The 15,872-nt window shown below is 36.5% G+C and overlaps 1 protein-coding gene across 2 annotated transcripts in view; it reads right to left on the reverse strand.

Annotated features, from left to right (window-relative positions):
• phgdh (phosphoglycerate dehydrogenase) overlaps nucleotides 1-13,333 on the reverse strand; it is a 28,287-nt gene extending 14,954 nt beyond the window's left edge. The window contains exons 1-8 of one of the 2 annotated variants that reach the window (XM_073911596.1): nucleotides 13,131-13,311; nucleotides 9,532-9,683; nucleotides 7,838-7,903; nucleotides 7,348-7,402; nucleotides 5,046-6,150; nucleotides 4,602-4,914; nucleotides 2,967-4,231; nucleotides 179-327 (exon numbers count right to left, since the gene is read on the reverse strand). In XM_073911596.1, coding sequence (XP_073767697.1) covers nucleotides 179-327; nucleotides 2,967-3,039 — 222 coding nt within the window. In that variant the 5' untranslated portion in view covers nucleotides 3,040-4,231; nucleotides 4,602-4,914; nucleotides 5,046-6,150; ... (2 more) ...; nucleotides 9,532-9,683; nucleotides 13,131-13,311. Of the gene's footprint in view, nucleotides 1-178; nucleotides 328-2,966; nucleotides 4,232-4,601; nucleotides 4,915-5,045; nucleotides 6,151-7,347; nucleotides 7,403-7,837; nucleotides 7,904-9,531; nucleotides 9,684-13,130 lie in introns of both variants that reach the window. The other variant, NM_199577.2, reaches the window with a different exon arrangement.
• Nucleotides 13,334-15,872: the final 2,539 nt, after the last annotated feature.

A 15,872-nucleotide genomic window follows, 5' to 3' on the forward strand; every position in this document is an offset into this window, starting at 1 on the left:
TGTTTTTCCTGTAAATTATTCAATAAATACCGTACCGTGCCATTCATACCGAGGTATTATTGTACCGTGAAATTCTGATACCGTTACATCCCTACAAAATACAGAAACTGTTAATTAACAAATATTATTTTACAGTGTATTTATCAGCAGCACAAAGCTAAACTGTTCCCAGTCTGACCTCCACAAACACGTCCAGTCCTGCTCCTCCACACTGACCCGACTCCAGAGCCCGAAGCAGAGCGGCTTCATCGATGATCCCTCCACGGGCACAGTTCACCACCTTCACACCCTTCTTACACTTCGCAAATGAGGCATCATTGAGCAGACCTGTGTAGAAAAGGGTTTGATTTTACACTGGGAAACGAAAACAAGATATTCTAAAGAATGTTGGAAAAAGGCGACGCAGTGGCGCATTGGGTAGCGCGTTCGCCTCACAGCAAGAAAGTCGCTGGATCGCTGATTCGATCCTCGGCTCAGTTGGCATTTCTGTGTGGAGTTTGCATGTTCTCCCTGCCTTCAGGTGGGTTTCCTCCGGGTACTCCGGTTTCCCCCACAGTCCAAAGACATGCGGTACAGGTGAATTGGGTAGGCTAAATTGTCCGTAGTGTATGAGTGTGTGTGTATATGTGTGGATCTTTCCCAGAGATGGATTGCGGCTGGAAGGGCATCCGCTGCGTAATAACTTGCTGGATAAGTTGGCGGTTCATTCCGCTGTGGCGACCCCAGATTAATAAATAATAAAGGGACTAAGCCGACAAGAAAATGAATGAATGAATGTTGGAAAAAAGCAGCCATTGACATCCATAGTAAGAACCGTTATGTTTCCATCCAAATATGCAAATTAAATTTATGCGCAAAACAGGATTATCGCATAAAAGACGTGCAAATACAGCAGTGTTCCCATCCAATGAGTCAAAGAGAACAAAATCGTCACTTCCTGATTAACTGGCACCAAATATCAACTGTAAAAACGAAATCTGCTGAGGTAGGAGAGTTGCTTGTGGCATCGTCTTCTGAGACGCAAGTCATTTATTAAATGGAAAAAAGATTGACGCAAAGATTGAAGCTTCTCCTACTGCAGCAAATTCAGTTTTTACTGTTGATATTCGGCACCAGTTTACCAGGAAATTATGATTTTCTTCTCTTTGACTTGTTGGATGAAAACGCTGCTTTATTCGCATGTCTTTTATGCGATAATCCAGTTCTGCCCATAAATTTAATTAGCATCTTTACATGGAAACATAGCTAATGACTGCTTTTTTCCCCAACATTCTTCAGTATATCTTCTTTAGTGTTCAACAGAAGAAAGAAACTCAAACAGGTTTGGAACAAGTAGAGGATGCATAAATGATGGCAGAATTTTCTGTTTTGACTGAATTTACATTTTAAATCTGCACTCCAGCTTTTTTAGCATGCCACTCTACAGGGTGGGCCATTTATATGGATACACCTCAACAAAATGGGAATGGTTGGTGATATTAACGTCCTATTTGTGGCACATTAGTATATGTAAGGGCAAACTTTTCAAGATGGGTGATAACCATGGTGGCCATTTTGAAGTCGGACATCTTGGATCCAACTTTTTTTTTTCAATTCGAAGAGGGTCATTTGACACATCAAACTGATTGGGAATTTTACAAGAAAAACAATGATGTGCTTGGTTTTAACGTAACTTTATTCTTTTATGAGTTATTCACAAAATTCTGACCACTTATACAATGTGTTCAGTGTGATGCCCATTGTGTTGGATTGTCAGTGCAACCCTCTTCTCCCACTCTTCACACACTGATAGCAACACTGCAGGAGAAATACCAGCACAGGTTTCCAGTATCCGTAGTTTCAGGTGCTGCACATCTTGTATCTTCACACCATAGACAATTGCCTTATGACCCCAAAGATAAAAGTCTAAGGGGGTCAGATCAGGAGACCTTGGGGGCCATTCAACTGGGGGCCAATCTACTTTACAGAAAACTGTTCATCAAGGAATGCTCGGATCTGACACCCATAATGTGGTGGTGTACCATCTTGCTGGAAAACTCAGGGAACGTGCCAGATTCATTGCATAAAGAGGGAAACACATCATCATGTAGCAATGTTAAATATCCAGTGGCCTTGAGGTTTCCATTGATGAAAAATGGCCCCACTATCTTTGTTGTCTATACAAGATACAAGATGTGCAGCACCTTAAACTACGGATACTGGAAGCCTGTGCTGGCATTTCTCCTGCGGTGTTGCTATCAGTGTGTGAAGAGTGAGAGAAGAGGGTTGCATTGACAACTCGATTATATATTTTTATTTCGCTTTTTCAAGAGTTAACAATACAGAACATCAAAACAAAACAGCAAACAAACTAAATTAAAACATACACCGTATATTAAATAAATAAGTAAAATTAAATTAAATAAATAAATAAAAAGGGAGGAGATACAGTATAAGCTAGTAGAAACAAAAACATTTTGTCAAATCAAATCAAGTGGTACTGTTTTAATGTAGTTCAAAAATGGATTCCAAATCTTTTTAAATATTTCATCCTTTCCTCTCAAAGAATATGTGATCTTCTCCAATGGTATTCAGTTGCACACTTCTGAGATCCACAATCCAATTGCATTGACAATTCAACACAATGGGCAGCACATTGAACACATTTTAAAAGTGGTCAAAAACTTGTAAATAACTCATGAAAGACTAAAATGGCCACCATGGTCACCACCCATCTTGGAAAGTTTGCCCCCTCACATATACTAATGTGCCACAAACAGGACATTAATATCACCGACCATTTCCATTTTATTAAGGTGTATCCATACAAATGGCCCAACCTGTATATTAAGCATTCTTATATATAATTAATTTACATGCAAGTATCTTAGAACCTAAATCTTTAGTCAAGCCATCTAAGAACCAGAATTTAAAATGCATATTAATTTGTCAAACGCATTCTCATGCGCTGTTATGACTGTATGTACCTGTGGTGGAGGCCATGAGGGGAGTGTGGACTGTGATATAATCACACTGCGGCCACAACTGATCCAGAGTCATCTGCTCCACACCCCAGCTCGCAGACACCTCTGGAGGAGTGATCGGGTCATAACCTATGGTCTATCAGGGATGCAAAAGATTATATTTATAATGCTTTTCAAGTCAAATCAGTTTTTAAAAAGGTCCCATGACAATAAAATAAAGTTTGAATGTTAGTATAAGTTTGTCGGTCTTAAGCTAGAGTGCTACAAAACAAAATTTGCGTGTATAATAATAATAATAATAATAATAATAATAATAATAATAATAATTCCTTACATTTATATAGCACTTTTCTGGGCACTCAAAGCGCTTTACACAATAGGGGGAATCTCCTCATTTACCACCAGTGTGCAGCATCCACCTGGATGATGCAATGGCAGCCTTTTAGCGCCAGACTGCACACCACACACCAGCTGATTGGTGGAGAGGAGACAGAGTGATGAAGCCAAGTATGATATGGGGATGGTTAGGAGGTTATGATGGACAGAGGCCAGTGGGCAGATTTGGCCAGGGATTTTTAATGACAGAGAGTCAGGACCTCAGTTTAACGTCTCATCCGAAAGACAGAGATCGAAACAATCAAATAAAATAGAAACAGGGCAGCGCGGTGACTCAGTGGTTAGCACTGTCGCCTCACAGCAAGAAGGTCGCTGGTTTGAGCCTTGGCTAGGTCAGTTGACATTTCTGTGTGGAGTTTGCATGTTCTCCCCGTGTTGGCGTGGGTTTCCACTGGGTGCTCCGGTTTCCCCCAGAGTCCAAACACATGCACTTCAGGTAAATTGAACAAACTAAATTGGCCGTAGTGTATGATTGTGAATGAGACTGTATGGGTTTTTCCCAGTGATGGGTGGCAGCAGGCACCCACTGAGTAAAACATATGCTGAATAAGTTGGCAGTTCATTGCACTGTGGCGACCCCCAGATTAATAAAGGGACAAAGCCGAAAAGAAAATGAATGAATGAAGATAGAAACATCCCATTTTTGCAGTTTGTCAATTCCGACTACGCTCAAAAAATGACTTTTGCTGCTTGTTCAAACTACTTGCTTAAAATTAGTTGATTTTTTTGGGACAGCTTAATTGTTTCATGTTCAATCTGCGTTCAGAGCAGATGCGTGTAAATAGATGCGTAAACATCACGAGTTTACTCGCTTCATTCGTGCGTGAAATTCACTTCACAACAAACGTGGATTAACGCCATGACTCTAGCTTCTTTACAAAATGAAGTTTCACAAACTAATTTCGAGAGGAGCACGTGATATGATTGACTGCAGCTGGCCACTCATCTACACTCATTGGCTAGCCAATCGGATTGATCCAAACTCACTATAAATAACCTAGCTAAGATCTACTCCCTTATCTTCGTTTCCCGAAGAAACCCCCCATCCAGCCCTTCTCCTCCTTTCCTCTTTTGCTGAGGGGAGCTCTCGAGAACACCTGACCTCGTACTCCCCTCACATGCTTTATGGACCTGGCGGGAGCCCTGGGCTCAGCTATCTCCGAGCTCAGGGTTCTCTCCCGGGACAGCATGCCAAACCTGCTAACTTGCTAACAAGTTGTCAAACAGTATCTAAGTGTGAACTCTTAAAATGTATAACATGTATTTTATTGAACGAGTAGCTGTGCTTGATGTGCTGTTGGAAAGCTGAAAACTAGCGTAGAATCGTTCGGCACCATGTCTGAGTCCACTAGATCCTTTATGCTGTGTTCACACCAGACGCGGAACACGCAGATAAATTGCGCTATTCGCGGGTAAATAGCCGCATGAACATTTGAGTTTACTCGCTTCATTCGCGCGTCAAACCCCGATCTATTCGCGCGTGAAATCCACTTCATTCGCGTGTCAAATTCACTTCAGAACAGATGCAAATTTGCGTGATGGGCAGGGCTTCTGTCTGCCCGGTGACTCTAGCTTTTTTGCTAAATGGCTAACATGGATTTTATGAAGAAAATAACAGTGTTTATGTACTTTATGAGGGCTGAAAAATAGTGTTGATACGATTAGGGCCGTGTCTGAGTCCACTACATGCTTTCAGAGGTGCATCCAGCTGTGTGAGCTCATAAACTCCGCCAGAAACTGAACCTGGATCACGGAGGCTTTCAATGGTGCTTCTGACTGAGCAAAGCCCAGTTTGATGACCTGTTGTCAGTGTTGCCTGGAGGATTTCCCCCAGGACACCATCAACAGGTTCTACGTCACAATCACACCCCCACAAGAGCAAGCTTCTGATTGGTTAAAGCGGCGCAAATGTCCGCTGAAGTTCAAATTTTCGAACTCGAGAGATTCGCGCGAGTTAAGCGCGTCAAACATGCAAAACGCTTAATTTGCCCCGCGCAATTCGCGCCGAGCCATTCGCGCATATCGCGCCGCAGGATGTCTATTTGCACGTTTGCATTGACTTACCATGTAAATCACTAACGCTTGACGCGCGTTCCGCGTCTGGTGTGAACGCAGCATTATAGGTGCACCCAGCTCGGCGAGTTTGCAACTCCTCCAGAAAATTTACCTGGATGATGGAGGCTTTCAGCTGTGCTCATGCATGAGCTGAGCCTAGTTTGATGAGCTGTTGTCTGGTGTCGACCAAAATGCGATTAATTCGCACAAAATCCCACCATTTGTGCCACCTCATTTACACAAATATTGCCACAGGATGTCTATTCACATCTTTGTATTGACTTAACATGTTAATCACTAATGCTTGATGCTTCCTCATGTATTCTTTACAGAAATGGATCAATGAATTTTTTGACATCACCTCATACTTCAGGTTCTCATCAACACTGACCAATAAAATACTCTCTAGTATCTGACATGCTCCGCCCCGTTCAAGACACTTCACATTTGCTGTGCTTGATCTCATCACTCTTACTGACAAAACTGTGATAAAAAAATAAAATGCTATTGGCTGTGTTTTTAAAAGGGAAGGAGCTACTAAATGCCCCACTCTATCTTCATGTTCAGTTGAGATTACGCCAAACATCGAATACAAAGTGCACATTTCAACTGACCTTTAAGGACACAGTGATCTTACCTTCATACCAAAAGACTGCATTCTTGTAGCCACCTCTTTGCCGATCCTTCCAAGTCCCACAATGCCAAGAACTTTTCCATACAGCTCTGAACCCATGAACTGCAAAATCATTAGCAAAGCTCTCAGTCATCTAGCATAACAATGCTGAGCAACACATTCAGGCATCACAATCGATTAGTGATGACTGATTGAACGCTGATGGCAAAATTAATGGCATACTACTCATCTCTGCAGAATGTAAGACTATGTATGTTGTATAAAAAAGATGAACATTCTGTAAGCATAGAACAACAGGATGATTTGCCAAAAAGTGCAATATATAGCAAATAAATAAATAATATGCATGCAATAGTCTTCCCACAAATGCAATGCCATTCATAGGGAAAATATGGAAGGTAATGAGGGCCAAAAGTCATGCATCAACATGCACACAGTTTGATAGTGTCACTGATAAATACCTATGTAACTGATGTCTTTGCATATGAGTTCATATGGAATGGATTTATGCAATGGTTCTTTGGCATACCACTGCAAAAAGTGCTTTTCTTACTTAGATGTTTTGGCTTGTTTTTAGTTCAAATATCTGAAAATTCTTAAATCAAGAAGCATTTTCTAGCCAGCCAAAAATAGTCTTGTTTTAAAGAAATAATGCTAAAATTAAGTGAGCTATCCTTAACATAAGCTAAATAATCTGCCAATGGTGTAAGCAAAACAATCTTGTTTTTCCCTTTTTACATAGGATTATTTTGCTTACCGCATTGACAGATTATTTAGTTTTTTTTTTTTTTTAAGGAAAAAAAAAACTTAATTTTGCCATATTATTTCTTACATTTGTACTCGAAACAAAGCAAAAATAAATAAATTAATAAATTAAGTACGATTTTTATATAATCATGTTTATTCATGAAGGATATTAATGTGGTATACCACCATGTGTACACAAAAAGTATAAAAATGAGCACCTAAACACAGCCAAATTGTGCATGTATTTACAGCCAAACTGAAATAAAAAAAAACACATTCATCAGTGCTGCCTTCATATAGAAAACATGCTCTTTTATGACCCGTTTCCACTGAGCGGTATGGTATGGTACACTTTTATGGCTGTTTCAGTGTCGAAAGGTACAAAAAGGCGGCCGAAGAGCAGAACAAATATGGAAGGAGATTGATGCCTAAAGTCAATGAAACTACTGTTTTCCAGAGCAAATTTGCATATGCACTGAAACATCTTAAGTTTTATTACATTCTATCAAACTGGCACCTAAACATGGTCCTTAAATAAAAAGGTGCACATACCTTTTTACGATCCCATTTTCCATCTTTCATTGAAATGACAGCTTGAGGAATATGTCTAAGAAATTCAGAAAATATGAACAATATTTAATAAGGTATTAAAGTTGATTAGAACATCATTAGAACAGATAACATTTGCAATAGCTTAAAAAAAAAAACGGCACGGTGGCTCAGTGGTTAGCACTGTCGCCTCACAGCAAGAAGGTCGCTGGTTGCAGCTGGAAGGGCATCTGCTTTGTAAAACATATGCTGGATAAGTTGGTGGTTCATTTCACTGTGGCGACCTCTGATAAATAAGTGACTAAGCTGAAGGAAAATTAATTTGTTTATAATTCTGACAAGAAAAGTAACAAAGTAGTATAAGAAACTTGGAGTTTAGTAAGCTACAATACGCTTTGTAATCATGAAATTAGTTCTCATTCTCAAAATATACATGTGATTCCTTTAAAATAATAGAAAAGTACTATAGTAAACTAGTAAAATTCAGGTTTACCTTGACAAGCTCATCACAAGAGCACAGGTGAGTTCAGCAGCACTGAGTGTGTTTCCGCTTGGAGTGCTAAAAACATAAAACAATCATCATTTTCAGAAATTATCATATCATTCTGCTCAACACTTCATTAAAATATATATATATATATCACAAAGTTCACCCAAAATAGAAATGTCTAGAACACACACAGGACTGTATGCGAAGGCTGTGAATCAAAGTAACAATGCTACAGTAAAGATAATCTTCAATTTCTGGCACAGACAGATCATAGGGAGTCACAGCAGGTATCAAGTAAGTTTTTTTCTGTTTTTTTTTGTGTATTTATTTTACTTTTAAAGTGCCAGTAATCTTTGACTTGCATTTTAATAAAAATAACAATAATAATAATAATCTTTATTTTTAATAATAAATAATAATAATAATAATAACAAACAATAATAATAATAACAACAATAATAATTCAACCTTGTGTACGTTTATCATAGAGAGTCACAGCAGGTATAAATTTATTTTTCTGTTTTTTTTAATGGCTTTGAAAGGGCCAGTAATCTTTGGCTTGCATTTTAATAAAAATAACAATAATAATAATAATCTTTATTTTTATAAAGCATCTTTACAAGCAGCATCTCAAGGCACTTTACATTTGAAAATGTGCAGCAGAAAAAGATACATACAAGGATGAATGCAAAAAAATGCAATAATAAAAATTATTAAAACAAAATAATAATAATAATAATAACAATAATAAAAAAAAAAATCGAAAAAGACGTTATGAGTCACTTGGAGTGTTAAAAAACATAAAATAATCATAAATTTCATAAATTCTCATAATAAATCGCTTTCTTCACTAAAAATTAATAATAATAACAAAAATGTATTTCCAGAACATTCTGCTCAAAACTTCATTAAAATGTTTGTTTTATTTAAAAAAAAAACTAAGTTTACCCAAAATAGAAATGTCTAGAACACACACAGGGCTGTATGTGGAGGCTGCGAATAACATTAATAATGCTGCAGTAAAGTTAATCTTCAATTACTGCCACAGACTGATTGCTTTGGTTTTTAAGACCTCAATTTATCATAGAAAGTCACAGCAGGTATCAAGTTAGTTTTTTTCCTGTTTATTATAATTTTTTTGTGTGGCTTTTAAAATGCCAGTAATCTTTGGTTTGCATTTTTATAATAATAATAATACTAATAATAATAATTCAAATGTGCATGTTTATCATAGAGAGTTACAGCAGGTATCCAGTTACTTTTTTCATGTTTTTTTTTTTTTTTTGTGGCTTTTAAAGTGCCAGTAATCTTTGGTTTGCATTTAATAATAATAATAATAATAAACTTTATTTTTATATAGCACCTTTAAAATTAGAATCTCATAGCACTTTACAGATATATAAAATGTGCAGCAGTAAAGGATACATACAAGTGTAAATGCAAAAAAATGCAATAAAAATTATTTTAAAAAATAAATAAATAATAATAATAATAATATTAATACTAGATCTAAAAAGATGTTATGAGTCACTAAAGACCACAGTTTGTACAAAACATCACAGTTTTAAATAAAAGTAGTTTTTGTATTTCGGGTGAACTATCCCTTTAAGAATAAATGTGCTCAACTAGAGCAACCTGCTTTAGCACAGGCAGAAAACAGAAGAGAGGCCAGAGCGAGACTCAACACGCTTCATTACTTCATGACAATGATGCCTCTCTTGGTTGCCGCATCCACATCCACGTTGTCGACTCCTGTTCCGGCTCGGCCGATGATCTTCAAGCTACTGCCAGCATTGATGACATCAGCGGTAACTTTGGTCGCTGATCGGACTATTAAACCATCATAATTCTTGGGGGAAAAGATTTAGGAAGTGTTATTACGTTTATCCCAAACTTTTAACACAAAAGCAGAATAACAACAGTAAAAGTGAAACATGCACTTAGTACTAGGCCTGTCATAATAATCAATATATTGACTTATTGTGCAAAACATGGACATGACCTCAATCAATTGTAGTGACGCAGTATATATCGTACATCATGTTTAGATAAAAATTCATATCTTAAACATTTTATCTGAATGTGCAGCTTATGTCATCTCATCTAATCTCCCCCGGAGGTCCCAGCGAGTTCAGAGAAACTTTTTTTTTTTTCAAACAATGTTTACTGATAGGTGAGGAAAAGGTGATTTTTCAAATTTGCCTGAAAACGTTTTAGGAGGTGTCCAAATGAGCTCTGTTTTAAATCTGCATTCCACTTCCAGAAAATTGACGATATAAAGAATAACTAACATTTTTACAAGAACATTTAAATGGCGTTTTTGTCCCTTTAATGTGTGCCTGACAACAATCTTGTCTTCAATCCCAGTTGTAAGAGCAACAAACAACAGCTTGACATCTAGTTGAACATTTGGAAAAGCTGAAACATCTGCTGAGCTGCATCCCAATCATCACAAATACTGCAGAAGACCTACTGGAATCCGCAGAGACCCAAGATTCTCACAGAAGTCAGTCAAGTTTGGAGAAGGAAAAATCATGGTTTGGGGTTACATTCAGTATGTAGGTGTGCGATGCAAAGTGGATGGCAACATCAATAGCCTGAGGTATCCCTTTCCCATACTTCAGCCTCCACATCAAAGTTCCTGAAAACAAAGGTCAAGGTGCTGCAGGATTGGCCAGCCCAGTCACCAGATACGAACAATATTGAGCATGTCTAGGGTAAGATGGAGGAGGCATTGAAGATAAATCCAAAGAATCTTGATGAACTCTGGGAGTCTTGCAAGAATGCTTTCTTTGCCATTCCAGATGACTTTATTAATAAGTGATTTGAGTCACTGCAGAGATGTATGGATGCAGTCCTCCAAGCTCATGGGAGTCAGACACAATATTCATTCTGTCTCCACTGCATGACTTTATATTCTAGACTGGACATTATTTCTGTTAAGTGAAAAGACTTTTGTCTAAGCAAAGTCAGACCTTACTGTCCTAATTAAATCATTAAAAATCAAGATATGATCATATTTCATTTTGGTAAAATAAGTGTAATCTAGAGGCCTTTGTCTTTCATTTAACCCACTTCTGATACCAAATGATCAACTAGAAGTCAAGTTATTATTTATAAGTTATTATTACTCATTGTTCCTAAAACTTGGATAGGCGACAAGACTTTTGTCAGGTAGTGTATAACATATAAAAGCAGGTATGAATCTTAAAATGACAGTAATATCACTTATTGCAATAATTTCTACAGCATCACGCAACAAATATTACTCATCATGACAGGCCTACTTAGTACTGTCCATGCTTTCGGAACTAAAAATCTAGTGTGTGTATATAAAAACAAATTGCATGCATGCAACATCCCATTCTCGTCTCAAATACACATTTCAAGAGGGACTTTATATACAAAGAAAGCAAATTAAATGCAAGTAAAGTGTCTACTTTATTACATTTATACTGTTTTTAGAAACTATTGTTGACAAACAAGTAAAAATAATAGTTGCTTGAAGTATTGTGGCATTTAAAAATCATAATTAATTAGTATTAAGACGCCAAAATTCAAATAAATGAAATAATTTTTATTAGACATTTAAATGATTGCCTGGGTGACCATTTTCTTAGCTCTAGAATCCAACAGGTTAAAATGGGAGGTTTTATTTCAGATAAAATATGCGCTTCAGCTGGAGCTCCCCAGGGTTGTGTTATTATTTATTGTATATACAAATTCTTGTATGAGTTCACTTAAATCAAAGATACAGTATATTGTAAAGTATGCAGATGACACTGCTTTGGCGAGCCTTTTAAATGAAGAGGCGGATGAACATGGGCCTGTTTTTGACTTCTTTTCAGACTGGTGTGAAAAACCAAATCTTATAAATATTTCTAAAACCAGTAGATGGTTATTGATTTTTGAGAGTGAGCACAAAGCCAAACTCACCTCACATTAATTAATGGGGAGTACATTCAGTTAGTAACATATTATATAAATTTGGGTGTGATGTTGGACAATAAACTTAAATGGGACATATGGACTGACCGTATAGGCTAAAAGCTTCAACAGAGAATATACTTCTATTGTCTTTTAATGTTGACAACACATTGTATAGTGCTTTTATCCAAAGTATTGATAAAACTAAAAGAGTATTGATAGTATATACAAAGAAAGAGTTTTCATACATACATACATACATACATACATACATACATACATACAATTGAAGTCAGAAATATTAGCCCCCCCTGAATTACTAGACCCCGTTTTTTTTTTTGTTTTTTTTCTCCAATTTCTGTTAGGTGAAGAGTAAATGAATAGTATTTGACTATAGATATTCACTTCTACACAGCTTAAAGTGACATTTAAAGGCTTAACTTGGTTAATTAGGTTACCTAGGCAGGATGGGGTAATTAGGCAAGTTATTGTATAACAATGGTTTGTTCTGTAGACTATCAGGAAAAATACATAGCTTAAAGGGGCTAATAATATTGTCCTTAAAATGGTGTTTAAAATTATTAACTGCTTTTATTCCAGCCGAAATAAAACAAATAAGACTTTCTCCAGAGGAAAAAATATTATCAGACATACTGTGAAAATTTCCTTGCTCTGTTAAACATCCTTTGGGAAATATTTTTTGTTATATATTTTTAAATATATATATATATATATATATATATATATATATATATATATATATATATATATATATATATTTTTTTTTTTTTTTTTATATATATTTATATATACAGCGGACATAATTTTTTTTGAAAAACAAAAGTAAAAGTAATTTTTGTTTGTTTTGATGCTTGAAAACCAGTTTTAATGTTTGTTTAATAAGTTTACATCATAATCAGGGGGGGAAGTGTTCTGCCAAGTAAATGATACATGCTAAAAATAAAAAATTAGGGAGTCTATATGCACAAATATAGTGAATATCAGCACAAATAAATATATAAATCTGAAGGTAATGTAATAATTAAACAGCAAATGCAGAAGTGAAAACTAATTCAAACAGTAAAAAACATCGGCAACTGCAAACTGATTGTCTACCTAATATATAATAAAACCATTAGTAGAGAATCGATTGAAATGATTCATATGGTGCAGATAGAGGCTGCTGTTGCATCAGACTCTTGGAGAGGAGGAGGAGGAGGGGTGACAGTCATACAAAAACTTCAGCACATCCAACAAACACACATAATTATATACATCTCATAAAATGCTGATTTTCCTGTTGCAGGACGCCATTCACTGGCAGCGATTCAAACTTGATAATACTTTAGAGGCAATGTGAATCACTTACCCGAATCTCTGCAATCAACTCTTCTTTAGTCATCTGCTGCTTCTCCGTCACCTCAATGCCATTTTCCTGGAGAACACTTTTACAGCAGGGATCGACGCTTTCACTGATTAAAACGCGTTTGACTGATATAGGAGCCATTATTATCGTGGACTTGCGGACTCGACTCTCGCTTCAAATGAATGATCGCGTGCGCGCGCGCCGCTGATTTTCGTAACGCTTTTTTCAATAAAAGAGAAACTCCGCCCAACCGCGCCTCCCAAAAAAAAACTCCCCCCCTGCCTCTGTGAAACAGAAGTAACACTGATGTGCCAGTGTTTTATGGCTCACAAGAAAGGAAAGACAGCTTTTAGCCCCTTCAGACCTGAATTATGATCCAAATTTTAGAGAAGATGTTTGGGGATGGGATGTTAGGAAAGACTTTAGGATGTAAAATGTTTGCTGTGTTTACATGATTGTGTAACTTGTAGTAACATGCAACTTGAAAAACTAAGAAATAAATTGTAAACAACTAAAAAAAAGGAAATGTAAAAGTACATTTACACTGTTTTTAAAGCAGCTGTACTCTAAAAACATTACAAACATGAAATTAACCATACAATAGTTAAGATGGCTGATTACTTGAAGTTTCTTTTGAAGTCTCTTAAATATAAAGAAGTCGCCACAGCGGAATGAACCGCCAATTTATCCAGCAAATGTTTTACGCAGCAGACACCTATTCAGCTGCAATCCATCACTAGGAAACACCCATACACTCCCTTTCACACACATACACTACGGACAATTTAGCTTACCAAATTCACCCATTGTGCATGTCTTTGTACTTGTGGGGGAAACTGGAGCACCTGGAGGAAACCGGGGAGAACATGCAAACTCCAACTGACCCAGCTGAGGCTCAAACCATGCAACCTTCTTGCTGTGAGGCAACTGTGGTACCCACTGCCCACTGTACATTCTAATAGACATTAAAAAAAGTTCACCCAGAACAAAATGATCATTTATTCACCCTTATTGCTTGTTTCCTCACAAAAGAAGACACAGTTGCACTGAAAAGTTTACACACCCTTTGAAGAATTTGTTAAAATGTGAATAATTTGAACAAAATAAGAGAGATCATACAAAATCTTGCTATTTTTTTTATTTACTACTGTCCCAAGTAAGATATTTTACATAAAATATGTTTACATAGAGTACACTACACAAAAATATAGCTGAAATTATTAACATCACCCCCTGCAAAAGTTTGTATTTTCAATACAGCGTGGCTTCCTGATGATCTACCAGTGCTTTGTGATGGTTGTTCATGACTCTCTTGTCTGTTCCGAACAATTAAACTGTCTGCTGCTCTTCCTCAATCTCCTTAATCTCTTGCAGATTCTTCAGCTTCCCAGCATCTTCTGCAGATTTGAACCCTTTTCAGCAGTGGCTGTGTGACTGTGAGATCCATCTTTTCACACTGAGGTTGATTGAGGGACTCAAACACAACTGTTAGAAAAGGTTTAAACCCTAACTGATGCTCCAGAGGGAAACACAAGGCATTAAGATGTGGGGGGGGGGAACTTTTAGAATCTGAAAATCAAGGTAAATCGCACTTAATTTGTGAACCAGGATGAATCCTAATATTTTCTGTCATTTTCAAAGGGCGGTGCTAAATGAAGGAAAACAAGATATTTCAACAAAATTAGAAAAAACTAATATCTTCATCCTGTTTAAAAGTTTTCACCACCCCCCTCAGCTCTTATTCTATCTGCTTGATTCTCATGTCTTTTAAGTATATGCATCACACAATTGCTCATTATTTGAGAATAAATGTGAATATAGGATTAAAAGAAGGTTATAATGGGTCAGCTGGACTAATTCTTTACACAAGCCCCAGCATCTGATCAATTACAGAGCACATGACAGAGCTTATACTATTACCATGTCCATCCCCAAGTATTTTAAAATATTATTTATGTATTGTTTACGGCAACAAGACAGTTAAAAGAAAAGCATAAAAAATTGGATGGCAGAAATTTGTGTGTTACATTTATGAGGCATTTAGAGAAATCCAAAGAAACTTTTCCCTCGGAGTGATTCTTTTCTTTGACTGAAACAGGTTTCTTATATTTTTATAACTAAATTTTAGGTTGTAAATGTATTTGTCTTTAACTAAAAACTTTGGTTCTTTTTTAGCAATCACTTCAAATGACAAGTGGCATTTCATTAAATGAGCAAGGCCTTTAGGTATGACCTTAATCACAGTATGAAATTCTTTGAGAATAACAGGGAAATTATATTTAACCATAAAGTCACCATATGAATAGAAGTTCCCTTGAATCAAGTAAATCACAAAGATAATTAATATCTTTTTCATGCTAATTCTTATAAAAAATCGATTTATTCTTTACTAAGATGCTGTTGTTGTTCCATAGCTTCACTTTGTGCGGGGAGAAATTGTGAACGAAACATAATTTCCATACCAAAATAGCCTGTTCATGAAATTTAGAGAGTGTTACAGGGAGTTTGGATGGAAAAAAAACTACAAGTTAACAAAAATTTGAGACCTCCAATCTTTTTATAAATATTATGTGGGATAAAGTACCAAATCGAATCAGGGGAATTTACACAGTTTTTACTCCGATTCACTTAGTGTAATTAATGTAAAAAAAATCAATCATGTCAAAACCACCATTAGCTTTTTCACCACAGAGAATGTGTTTCTTCAGACGCTTGTGTTTGTTTTTCTAGAAAAAATTAAACAGT

This window comes from Danio rerio, chromosome 9 (assembly GCF_049306965.1).
Source record: "Danio rerio strain Tuebingen ecotype United States chromosome 9, GRCz12tu, whole genome shotgun sequence".
In the NCBI taxonomy this organism is placed as follows: Eukaryota; Metazoa; Chordata; class Actinopteri; order Cypriniformes; family Danionidae; genus Danio; species Danio rerio.